Genomic DNA, 13,471 nt, shown 5'->3' on the forward strand with positions numbered 1-13,471 from the left:
GTGGTTAAAGGTACTTGCTTGCAAACCCTAACATCCTAGGTTCCATTCCCCAGTACCCATAGAAAGCCAGATGCACACAGTGGTACATGTATCTTGAGTTTGTTTGAAGTGGCCGGAGGCCATGGTGTGTACCCATTCACATTCTCCCTCACTGTCTTCCCCACTCCGCTCTCACTGTGTGCGTGGCTGTCACCCTTGCAAATAAATAAAATATTTTTTAAATTCTTTTTTCTTTCAGCCCACTGAAAAAGCCAATAGTGGGGCTGGAGAGATGACTTAGTGGTTAAGGCTCTTGCCTGCAAAGCCTAAGGACCCAGGTTCTACTCCCCAGAACTCACATAAGCCGGACGCACAAGGTCATGCATGCACACAAGGTGCCACCTTGTATGTGTGCATCTAGAGCTGGATTGCAGTTGCTAGAGGCCCTGTTGCACCAGTTTTCTCTCTTTCTCTCTCTTGTTCTAGCTGTCTTTCTCATTTTAAAAATAAGGCAATACAAAAATGTACTTATTGTGTGTAGAACATTTAGTTTGTCAGGATATACTTTGTGTTTTGTCTGTATAACATTGACTTGAGTTTAAAAATGCTAATGACCCATGCTAGTGTGAGGGAAATGCAGGTTCTACCTAGGATTGCTGTGTTGGGCTTGTGCATATTATCTTCTTTGGGGCTCATCCCAGATTTTTGACCCTCAACTGGGACTCACCTCAAGGTCCGATTACTCACTCAGTGATCTGATTAGCAGAATTGATTACTCAGCCAGTGTTCCAGATTTGTACAGCATCTTACTGGGGCACATGTGGGTGCAACCCTTGAACAGCAGGGGAACTCCATGTGGCATCCAGATCCTAAACGGCTGTGACCCATACTAGACAGCCAACGGCAGTGACAGGGTAGGAGTGGTGGGATACCCCAAGTGCCTGTGACTTGTTCTACAGTCTCTTCGTCGGTCCTAATGCCACCACTTAGTGGCTGAGCTGATAGGTAAGTGGTTAAAGGGACTTCCTAGTGACTGTATCAGTGTGATACTTTCTGGTTTGTTTCTGAGTTTAGAAGAAATGAGGTGTTTTACCTGTAAATTTCAGGATTCCATGTTTTGAATTCTAGTATGGCTTTCTTAATCCAGGCAGCCCAACAGACTTAAATGGGGAATACGTGCACTCTATTTACTCTAGAAGTTTTTCCTTTCTTCCTTCCTTCCTCCCTCCCTCTCCCTCCCTCCCTCCCTTCCTTCCTTTCTTCCTTTTTTTGCCTGCATTGTATTTACTCCAGAGATTTTTTAAAAAATTTTATTTATTTATTTATTTGAGAGCGACAGACACAGAGAGAAAGACAGATAGAGGGAGAGAGAGAATGGGCACGCCAGGGCTTCCAGCCTCTGCAAACGAACTCCAGACACGTGCGCCCCCTTGTGCATCTGGCTAACGTGGGACCTGGGGAACCGAGCCTCGAACCGGGGTCCTTAGGCTTCACAGGCAAGCGCTTAACCGCTAAGCCATCTCTCCAGCCCTACTCCAGAGATTTTTGCTTGCATTTTTTAACTCCAGAGGTTTTTGATTGCATCTGTTTACTCCAGAGGTACTTTGCTTTCATCTTGAGACTTTGAGTCACTGTCAGCATACTGAGATTTTGACTCATTTCTCTTGCTTTTCTACCTCACTTTCATGTAAATTAATAAATTGTCATATGCTGGATTCTGGGGAAAGGGTTTGTCTCCCTGCTCCCCTTTGTGGACCCCAAGTTGATTTACCCCATGGGTCCTACAGATCTTGTTTTAGAGGCAAAATGGCCACTTGCCTTTGTGACAAAGGAAAGAAGAATGACAAAAGCATGCATTTTTGGTTTTCTTTCACTATTTTCCCTCTTTTTTTTTTTTTAATTTTTATTAACATTTTTTATGATTATAAAATATATCCCATGGTAATTCCCTCCCTCCCCTATTTTCCCTCTTTTTAAAAAATAATATTTATTTATTTGACAGAGAGAAAGTGTCACTGAGAGTATGGGCTCACAAGGGCCTCCTGCCACTGCAGATGATCTCCAGATGCATGTGCCACTTTGTGCATCTGGCTTTATGTGAGTACTAGGGCATTGAACCCAGGCTATCAGGCTTACAAGCAAGCTCCATTAACCTCTGATTCATCTCTCCAGCCCTATTTTCTCTATTTTTTGAGATTACTAAAGTGTTGTTATAATGCAGTCTTCAGACTTCTGTGAGACAGAAGAAGGAATGTAAAAAACAAGTGACAAGCCAATTTAAATAAGGCTTAGAGTGAGCTAGGATTTTATAACTTAACACGTAAGCAGATAACCTTAATTTGTTACATGATATCATGAATGTAAGTCAGGATAGTCTTTGCTGGGTTTATAATTCAGGTTCCATGTGACAGATCTCCATCAGTTTCGAGGATTCTTGGGAAAGGCATGAATGTGCTAGGTGTGGAGGCTCACACGACCCCCAGTGCTTAACTGAGAGGTGAAGCAGTGGAGTCAGCTGGTTCCTGGCAATGACAGCAGGAGCTCTCTTGTTCCCTGAGGCTACCAAAGTAACTTTGGGGAACACTACACATGGTGTCTCAAAATAGCTGTCAAGACTTGACACTGTTTTAGTTGATTTTTTTTTTCTTTGAGGTAGGGGCACATAGAAGCCCAGGCTGACCTGGAATTCACTATGTAGTCTCAGGGTGGCCTCAAACTCGTGGCAGCCCTCCTACCTCTGCCTCCTGACCATTTCCAAGTGTGTTAAATTTATTGATTAGGCTTATCTTCAAGGTAGTTAGCAGGTTTTACCTGCATGTACAAATCCATGCTTTTAAAATATACTACAGGGCTGATGAGATGTCTCAGTAGTTAAAGGCGGTCCTTTGCAATGCCTGTGACCCAAGTTTTATTCCCCAGTACCCATGCAAAGCCAGATGCACAAAGTGGCACATTTGCCTGGAGTTCATTTGCAGTGGAATGAGGCCCTGGAGTGCCCATACTTATTCTTTCTCTCTGGTCTCCCAAATAAATAAAAATATTTAAGTGTATTTCATGGGGTTAAAACATGTCTAAAATCAGCAGATGATCAAGACTATATGTGTATGCTGGGTAAATATTACAAGGCCAGTGTTGTCATTTTACTTAGGTTACATTTCTTCATTTGAAAATATTTTTATTTATTTACAAGCAGAGATAGATAGAAGAGAGACCAAGAGAATGGATGCACCAAGGCTTCTAGCCACTGCAAATGAATTGCAAACACATGTGGCACCTTGTGCATCTGGCATAAGTGGGTCCTGGGAATTTAACCTGGATCCTTATGTTTCACAGGCAAGCACCTTAACCGCTAAGCCATCTCTCCAGCCCCAATTCAATTTCTTTTTAAAGGCAGCTAAAGAGAATGAATTTCAGGTTAAACCTAGACAAAGCTGAGGGAGAGATGGGTTTATGTAGGCCTGAGTGGGGGTTCAGGAGTTCAGCCAGAAATAAGAGGGTGAAATCAGAAAGACAAAAGACCAGAGCCCAGTGACTGTAGAGCAGGAGAGTTAACCTATACCTATAGCTAAGGTGCAGGTTGACTCTGCCTGCTCTGCTGTTTTCCTACTCCCTTGGAGAGGAGAACAAGCCAGGGGACTATGGGGTCATTAAGCAGATGCTGGGGAGCCAGGGCAGAGTTCTTTTCCTCCAGTCTCACTCCTGGGGTGGGGCCCTGAGCACCATCAGCTTTCAGGATTTAGCTTGGGTTGAGTCTTGGAAAATGAGTTGAGACAGGGAGACTTTAGAAAATTGGGGACGGGCTGGAGAGATGGTTTAGCGGTTAAGCGCTTGCCTGTGAAGCCTAAGGATCCCGGTTCGAGGCTCGATTCCCCAGGTCCCACGTTAGCCAGATGCACATGAGGGCGCAAGCATCTGGAGTTCGTTTGCAGTGGCTGGAGGCCCTGGTGCGCCCATTCTCTCTCTCTTCTCTCCCTATCTGCCTCTTTCTCTGTCTGTCACTATCAAATAAATAAAAAAAATTAAATTAAATTAAAAAAAAAAAGAAAATTGGGGACAAAAAAATGAAGGCTTAACCCAACCCAAAGGGCATTCATATTCTTGTCCTCACGTATCTGTAAATGTGTTCTCCATCTCTTGTCCCTAACTCCTCATTCTGTTTGTGTGCTTTCCTGTATTTATTTTTCAGACATGTTTTCAGTCTGTAGCCTAAACTTGCCTCAATCTTAATAGCAGTCCTCTCATTTTAATCTCCTAAACAAGCATTGAAGTGTGTGGGCATCCTTTACTGTGGACATGGAATTCCTGCCTCTTTCCCTGTCTGTTTTGATTTCCTCCTCAGTGCCCTGCTGAGGTGAAACAGGAGTGGGATAGACCTGAGTTTAAATACCACCTCCAAGGCAATCACAGTGATAGAGATCTATAGTTCTGAATTCTGAGGAGAGTAAGGCAGGAGGAAGGGTCATATATTCAGGACAAGCCTGCACTGCACACTGAGTTCAAGGCCAATAGTGATAATTTAGTGAGAATTTTTCTTGAAAACACAAGAAAAGAAGGGGTTCATGTCAGTAATAGATGCACAAGAACCTGAGTTCCACTCCCCATCATATACTGCCTCATCTTTTTTAAAAAATTTATTTGCATATGTATTTATTTGTCTCACTCTAGGCCACGCTGACCTGAAACTTACTCTGTAACCCTAGGCTGGCCTCAAACTCATATCAGTTGTCCTACCTCTGACTCCCCAGTGTTGGGGTTGAAGGCCACACTGGCCCGATCATGTGTTTCCTATGGGCTGTCAGAGAAGACAAACCCACCTATTATGTCTGTTTGTTCTTGTGGTAAATGGGGCAGTATCACACCCACCTGTCAGTGTGGTGGAACCGTGACAAATCAATAATAAAGACTTGATTTTAAAAGCCTGGAGGCTGCTTTAGAGCCCACACATCTTGTCTTCAGGGATCTGAAAACCAGGTAAGTAAGGTGTGTGGTGGTAGCTCTGCCATTATGCAGGACAGGCTGATATCAAGGGACTGGCTTGGAGGTGTTTTCCCTTGGGGAGGTTGGTAGTGGCTCTGTGCTCAGTTCAAAGGATCCCCTAGCTGGCTGGGAGAGATTTTGCAGATGGCCCACAGTCTGAGGATAGATGAGATCCTCAAGTGTCTGAGGGAGAAAGACAGCCTGAGGGATGTAATATACTAAGGCAAGAGGTGGAGGAGGTAACTGGGACCTGTGGGAGGATACAGTAGTGATGGAGAAGACGTGTGGGCTTGAGGGATGAGATAAATGTATGAGGGAGGAAACATAGTCTGTAGGCGTGTGAACACTAAGTGGGTATTGAGCAGTTTGAGAGAGGAGATTGAGTTAAGAGGAGGCTTGGAGAGAATCTGGAGGAAGTGAGTGTTCCTGGCTGGAAGTGAGTTTGTGAGGAGGAAGTGAGATAAGGAGAAGCACTATATATAGTTTACAATAGTGTGATGGATGACTGGTTGTGAGACCGAAGACAATTGTGGACAAAATATTTTGAGGAAAGGGTGCTTGACAGTTTTGAAGGGTGAGGGAGTTTTGAGGGAGATTTTGAAGGTCTGAGGGTGGAAGCATTGCCTCAGGAATAAAATCAGATGAAAAACATAAAAAATAAAGGAGACATGAGATAGGACAGGGGCTTCTCACTGTTTACAGTGCTGAGTTACAATGTGGAAACATGGCTGAGTGACTATTGACTGTGGGAGGCCTGAGTGAGGAAGATGGCCGTGAGAGGTGTGATACAAGAAATCAAGGAATAAGCATGGAAGTAGGGGCTTGAGAGAGGAGACTACACAACATCAGGAAGGGCAGGGCATTGTGGCACATGCATTTAGTCCCAGCACTTGGGAGGTAGAGGTCAGAAGATTGCCATGAGTTCAAGGCCACCCTAAGACTACATACTGAATTCCAGGTCAGTCTGGGCTAACAAGACCCTACCTTGAACCCCTCCCACTAAAAAAAAAAGTAAAATAGTAATAGACCATGCTTAAGTCCCAAGTACATATGACATTAATGTATGGCCTTATATTATCCCTTTTCCAGACGTTTTGAAATTATCTGGGAATTCCTATGGCATGCTGCTAACAGGTGGTCTAAGAGAAGACACCATATGACTGTCCTTTGGAAATGGTAAGTTTATGGGCTGGCTTCCTGATTTCAGGGGATGAAAGATTTAACCCCCATATCTATACTTCTAGACAGTGTTTCCTTGCTCCCATGTCTTTGCTACTTTACTTTTGTGTACTGTCCCCAGAGGCCTAGTCTCCAACTCTAGAACTGTCATATGTCATTTTCAGTGCATTACAGCCGGGTGTATAGGCAGTCTCACATTTGTCTCTGGGACATTTGATTCTTTCCCAGCTCCCAGCTATTGCAACCTCATCTGTTTGTGTCCTGATATCTGGCTGTGGACTGTAATGACCTTAGGCGGGTCCCACTTCTGAGCCTGGCCAGTGTGTCGTGGTTTCCAAGGACTACCAATGAGTTAGGGCCGCCAGGTTATAGCCCAGGGAGTCTCAGGACGATTGGCCCTTTGAACTGCAGTGATACGTGGGGAGGTGGGGCTTGCATGGCCACAGTGTGGTGCTGGAGACAGTGATATGCTTGGATCTTGGGCCCAGTTTCGAGGGCCTCTTGTCTGTGGCTCCAGCAGAGTATCAGTCACGGTATATGGCATGCAGAGATGGAGTACTGGAACCCTAGTGAGGAGAGGGTCAAAAACATTGCTTTTCCTGGCACCTCGCTGCCAGGTTAGCTGGGAGACATCTGCCTCTTCCCTTGATGCCACCTCAGGTGTTTCCTGGTCTGTGCATCTCTCTGCTCCTGGGGAGGTTGAGCATGGGCACGTTGTCCCACTCAGTCACAGCCCACCTGTGCAGCTGTGTGTGCACTTCTGGGTTTGTGTCTCGGCTGTTTCTTAATCTCTGTGGTGACCGTTTCTGAATGCATGTGAGTAGTAGCTCTCTAGATGTGTGTGAACATCAATCCCCCTTGTCTCTGCCTTCATCTTTCTCCAGTGTCTCCGGGTCTCATGCCTTCAGGTCCTTCAGTCCCTAGGAGTCCCAGTTGCTGGCTTGGTGGCCTTGATGAGTACTTCCTCTGAACTCCCTGGCAACTGAACTACAAGGGGTTCACAGGAAGGTTTTAGCAACTTGCAGTAGGGAAATGAAGACTGTACTCCAAACCTACCATGGGCATATGGAACCCCCATGTTCTCTCTTTATCCTTCCTATCCTGCCTTGTCCCCATCATCCTTATTGTTTTACTGCTATTTATTTAATTATTTTGCAGTGTATGTGTGGTGGTGGTGGCACATGTAGCTTGAGGAGGATATCAGGTGACCTCTCCTACCAGTCTTGTACTTTTTTGTGTTTGTTTTGAGGCAGAATCTCACTCTGGCCCAAGCTGGACTGCAGGCTGGATTCAAACATGTTGATCCTCAGACCTCATTCTCCCTAGTGCTGGGCTTAAAGGTGTGAAGTTTTACACTCTGCTTGTTCTTCCACTCTTTTTTTTTTTTTTTTTTTTTTTGGTAGGGTTTTACTCTAGTCCATGCTGACCTGGAATTCACTATATAGTCTCAGGGTGGCCTCAAAGTCGAACTCACAGCGATCCTCCTACCTCTGCCTCCCGGGTGCTGGGATTAAAGGCATGCAGCACCACGCCCAGGCCACTCTGTTTCTTTGAGACAGGTTCTTTCACAGAACTTGGAGCTCATGTTGTTTTTCAGTAAAGCTGTCTTATTTTCTAGCCCCAGCAGCCCTCCTGTCTCTGCTTCTGTCAGCACTGCTGAACATGTACACAGACATGCCCAGCTTTTTATGTGGATGCTGGGGACTGAAGTGAGGTTCCCTGCATGGACAGCAAGAGCTCTCATATCTGAGCCATCTCCCCACTCTGTAACCCTAGGTAGCCTTAAGCCAGTGATTGAAGATAAGGTTAAGCAACTACTGTAATCAGGTATCTAAAAGTGGAACATGAGGGTGGCAAGATAGCTTAGTGGTTAAGGTGCTTGCCTCTGAAGCCTAAGGACCCGTGTTCAACTCCTCAGAACCCACGTAAGCCAGATGCACAAGGTGGCACATGCATCTGGAGTTCATTTGCAGTGACTGGAGGCCCTGGTCTTCCCATTCTCTCTACCTGCCTCTTTCTCTCCAATAAATAAAATATTTTTTCAAAAAAGAGTCCCTCTTTCAAAAGAAAAAAATTACATATATAACTTATTTATATTCCAATTCTACAGTATGATCACCTGCTTCATGGTGTATTTCAAACAGTATTTTGACATCTTTTTCTTTGCCCTGAATACTGCAATGGCTTATGAAAGAATTAGATTGCATGTACGCACACAAGAAGAAGAAATCTTTCAAGTTTTCCTGGACCACATGAAAACGATCTTTGTGCTTCTCCTGTCTTCCCAGAGCACAGAACCTTATCAGGGTGCCTTTGAGTTGAGTGTCCCACTTGCAAAGCTTACAGGGCAGTGAGTTCTTATCTCTGGTCTTCTGGGCCTCGGGTATCAGAAGTGCTTGATGCCAGGTGCCCACAGCAGTCATGCCTCTGCTGTCTTGGAGTATCTAATTCATATGAGGTCCTGGGGCCTCTCCTTGATAGCAGCCTGAGGTAGGTGTGAATCCTCTCAGGAGCACCTGGATGCCCTGCGGCTAGGAGACAGGTCCTTCTGTACCCTTACCTGAGAGTCACTTTGTTTTCATGTCTGCACTGATTCCATAGTGTTACTGTGAAGATGGATGTGAAGCTATTTTTTTTGAGGTTTAGATTTGTCTCTTTTGATGTATGTATATATGTACGTATGTGTGTATATATCCAATGGTGCTGATCATATGGTAGGCCTGTATTTAAATTTTGAAGAAGCAGAACACTAGATAAAATCTCTGTATACTAATGTTTCCTTTTTGGATGCCCTTGTTTCCTCAAACACTGGTAATCTGTCGTCATTGATGTTGTCATTTTAACAGATGTGCAGAGACTTCAGGAAGTCTGCTTTTTGATGAGCTCATTCTCTGGTGACAATTCTTTATAATCTAGGCTGTCAGTCCCTGGAATAGAATATATCAGTATTTTTCTCTGAGTAGACAGAGATCAGGGTTTTTCTACTGTTTTCTGCATTACCCCTGGGGATTATCGTAAACCAAGGGAGTAGTTACTTGTCAGCTTAGAGACATTTACTTTTCTGTCCTTGAGGATTTGTGTATACCCAGATCTCTTTGTTCCCAAGGATTTAGAATTCTGTCTGTATTGTCTCAAATAGAGCATGTTATAGCTGAGACACTCAGTGTATGGTGCATGGCTATTTCAGTGTGCTGAACATGGGCCGCAAACTTTATATTATAATTCCTTGGACAACTTTAATTATATTTTCTTGAATTCCTCCATTAAGTCAGGTAAGATACTTGTTTTGATTTTTTTTCTCCCATGACACAAATGAAATTACACTTCTAAAACACTGCTAATATCCACAAAATAGAGTGAACTCCCACTTTTTTGTTCCCATGGCTGAGCACTTGGGTTGAAGAGCACTGTGTCATTGCAGGGGTCCCTGTCATTTGAGGACGTGTCTGTGGACTTCACCCGGCAGGAGTGGCAGAGGCTGGATGCTGCCCAGAGGACCCTCTACAGGGATGTGATGCTGGAGAACTACAGCAGCCTGGTGTTCTTGGGTGAGTCTGACTCCCTGTAACTCTTACAGCAATTACATTCTCCTTGGTTGATGAGTATAGGAGTCATTAACTGTTGGTACTATTTCTATATTGCATATTTATATGACACATGGTAATGGCACATGCTTCTGGAGAACAGGCTTGCTTTGTGGTACACTGATACAATATGTAATGGTCAGATAAATGTCTCAGGTAGAGCTAATTTGTTTTGGGAACTCTTCAAGTCTGATAGCTATTTCAAATACTCAGTTAATTGCTATCTACCACACATGTACTCCTATTGTGTAGGTCATAAGGTCTCTTCACTTCCACATGCTCCCGAGTAAATACTGCATACGCATGCTCCAACCCACTCTCCTCTATGCTGCTCAGCATCTTGTAACCACTGTTTAATTGCCTCTTTTTAGGTCAACTTTGGCTTACAAGCAGAATGAGTTTATACTTTTTATGTGTGACATGTTATATTTCTCTCTTTCCCTTACTGCAAGGATAATGTACAACACCTACTAACACAAATATTGGGAGAGTAGATTTTTTTATATATGTATTTATTTAATTTATTTATTTGAAAACAAGGGAAAAAGACAAAGAAAACGGGTGCACTAGGGCCTCTACCACTGCAAAATAAAACTCTAGACACATGCACTACCTTGTGCATCTGGATTATGTGAACACTGGGGAATCAAACCTGGGTCCCTAGATTTTGCAGGCAAATCCCTCAACTGCTAAGCCATCTTCCAGCCCTCGATTTTCTTTTCTTATGCCACATGTTTTAGGTCAAGGTGACCAATTGGATTCTCAATTGAGCAGCATGAAAATGAGCCAAACATTTGTAAGGAGAAGCAGATTATAACATCTGTAAACCCACTCTCCCCACACAAGACACCTCCAACAAGGTCCCAATTCCCAAATTACCACCAACTGGGAATCAAGCATCCAGGAGCTTCCCCTAGAGTCTATAAGCCAAAATATGACCTTTCCTCCCAGACGCTACTTTGTTCAAGTATTTGTCCAGCAATAAGAAGCCTAGTACAAAAGACAATCAAAATTACAAACAGGTATCATTACTCTGAAGTAACAGTGGTTATCTAATATACAGAAAAAAGTGATGGATTCTGATTTTAATTCAGACTTTTAAGTCTGTTTCTTTTTGTTGAGCATTGATGCTAAGAGTTACTATTGAAAGGTGTATATTCGTTCGTGTCATTCTTCTTGATTTTGGTATCACTGGCTGTTCCTTTGTTGCTCTCTTGCATTAAGTGTGATTCGAGCATGGTTTATTCTTTCTGTGGTCCCGTGTGTGCTGCCCTTCTCTTCAGACCTAAGCATTCCTTCAGATATTTCCTGTATGTCTGGCTTATTGGTCATATATTGTTTTACCCTTTTTTTTATCATAAAATGTTCTTATTTCTGCTTCAATTATGGGAGAAAACTTTGCTGGTAATAATAATCTGTGTTAGTACCTATTGTCTTTCAGAACTTGGGATATATGACTCCAAGTGCTTCTGGCTTTTAAAGTTTGTCTTGAGTAATCTGAGGAGAGGTTCTTTTCTGATCATTTCTGTTTGGTGTTCTATCTATCTATTTATTTATTTAAGGTAGAGAGAATGGGTACGTGAGGGCCTTCTGCTGCTGCAGAGTCCAGATACATGTGCCGATTTGTGCACTTGGGAATTGAACCTGAGCTGTTAGGCTTTGCAAGCACGTACCTTTAACTGCTGACCTATTTCTCTAACCTTTCATACTTTCTTACTAGTTTGTCTTTCTATTTGTTAGAGTATTCAACATCTTCACTTCACTATGCACCTTGACATAGTTCGTATATCATTTCCCACTCTCAGGATGCTGCATGACCAAGCCTGAGGTGATCGTCAAGTTGGAGCATGGATTTGGGCCATGGAGGGTAGCAGAAGCCTCAGTCTGGAACCTCCCAGGTCAGTCCTGAAAGTTGAGCAAGGCACATCAGTAAGAAAGGATCACATCAAATATTGGTCATATTGAGCTGTTTTCACTAACTTTTATGCAAACCCAGCCTGGAAGAGAGATTTTTTTTTTACATCAGACATCTCATATCTACAGTTTCAGGAGATGGTTTCCCATGTCAACCCTTCTCCTTGTTTTTCTGCTGAAGCATATTTTGTTAGATTTGGTTTCATCCACATGTAGAACTTTTAGAAAATTTCCTTTTGGCTTTTTGAGTTAGGATGTTATGCAGCCTTGGCTAGCTTCAAACTTGCTGTGTAGCTGAGGATCAACTAGAACTACTGATCCTCCTGCCATACTTCCAACATGCTAGGCTTACAGGCATGTACACCCATACCCACCTCGTTAGAGATTTTATAGGTAAATTGTTTACCTGTTTTCCCTTGGTGGGTCTACTTTAATGTTGCACTCAGCAACCTTCTGGATTTATGCTTTGATCCTGTTTAGAGTGTCCTCAATGTCTGTCATCTCATTGGAGCAGGTTGTCAGGATAGCTATTGTGTCCTATAAATTGTAGTATGTAGTGTTCTCATTATCAGTCAATTCTAGACATTTACTGATTTTTCTTTATGATTTCTTCAATATCCAATTCATTTTTTAATAGCAAGTTAATTTAGTTTCCAGAGGTTAGTGTATGTTTTGCTGTTTCTTTTCCTGTTGATTTCTGATTTTATTAATAATAATAAATATGATAATAGATTTGACAGATTTCCTGAATTTGTGGAGACATGCTTTATGCTCTAATATATGCTCTGTTGTAGCAAAGGTTCTATGAGCTACTGAGAAGAATGTGTATTTAGTGAAGTTAGGTGTCTGTTAGGTCCGATTGATAATTGTATTGTTTAGTCCATTAATTTTCTGCTGGGATAGTCTGTGAACAATAGAGAGTCATTTGGGATGTATTTATGGCCTATCATTAACTAGTTTTGCTTTATAAAATTTGGTACACCTTAGCCAGGTGTGGTGACACACACCTTTAATCCCAGCAGTCTGGAGATAGGATTGCCACAAGTTCAATGCTACCCTGAGACTACATAGTGAATTCCAGGTTAGCCTTGACTAGAGTGAGGACCTACCTAGAAAAACAAACAAAAACAAAAGAAAAGGAACATCTGTGGCTCATGCATATAAGTTTATGATTGTAATATATTTTCAGTGGATCATTTCCTTATTGAGTTAAAAAAAATGGCCACTTTGGGCTGGAGAGATGGCTTAGCGTTTAAGCGCTTGCCTGTGAAGCCTAAGGACCCCGGTTCGAGACTTGGCTCCCCAGGACCCACATTAGCCAGATGCACAAGGGGGCACACGCATCTGGAGTTGGTTTGCAGTGGCTGGAAGCCCTGGCGCGCCCGTTCTTAATCTCTCTCTCTCTCTGTCTCTTTTGCTCTCTCTCTCTGTCACTCTCAAATAAATAAATAAAAAATGGACAAAAAAAAAATGGCCACTTTGGCTGGAAAGATGGCTCAGCAGTTAATGTGCTTGCCTACAAAGCCTAACAACTGAAATTCAGTTCCCCAGTGCCCACATAAAGCCAGATGCACAAAGTAGTACATACATCTGGAGGTTGTTTGCAGTGGCTGGAGATCCTGATGTGTTCATTATCTCTGTCTCATCTCTCTAGCTTTCTCTGCTTGTAAATAAATTTATGTTTGTATGTGTGTATGTGTAGGGTCTCACTGTAGCCCAGGCTGACCTGGAATTCACTATGTACTCTCAGGGTGGCCTTGAACTCTTGGCGATCCACCTATCTCTGCCTCCCAAGTGCTGGGATTAAAGGTGTGCATCACTATGCCTGGCTAATAAAA

The 13,471-nt window shown here is 43.1% G+C and overlaps 1 protein-coding gene across 1 annotated transcript in view; it reads left to right on the forward strand.

The window, feature by feature from the left end:
* Nucleotides 1-13,471, forward strand: part of LOC101598585 (zinc finger protein 420-like) — a 65,560-nt gene that overhangs the window by 1,461 nt on the left and 50,628 nt on the right. Inside the window, exons 2-3 of the mRNA XM_045150291.1 lie at nucleotides 9,557-9,683; nucleotides 11,525-11,617. Coding sequence (XP_045006226.1) covers nucleotides 9,557-9,683; nucleotides 11,525-11,617 — 220 coding nt within the window. The remainder of the gene's footprint in view (nucleotides 1-9,556; nucleotides 9,684-11,524; nucleotides 11,618-13,471) is intronic.

Source organism: Jaculus jaculus, chromosome 5 (genome assembly GCF_020740685.1).
Source record: "Jaculus jaculus isolate mJacJac1 chromosome 5, mJacJac1.mat.Y.cur, whole genome shotgun sequence".
Taxonomy (NCBI): Eukaryota; Metazoa; Chordata; class Mammalia; order Rodentia; family Dipodidae; genus Jaculus; species Jaculus jaculus.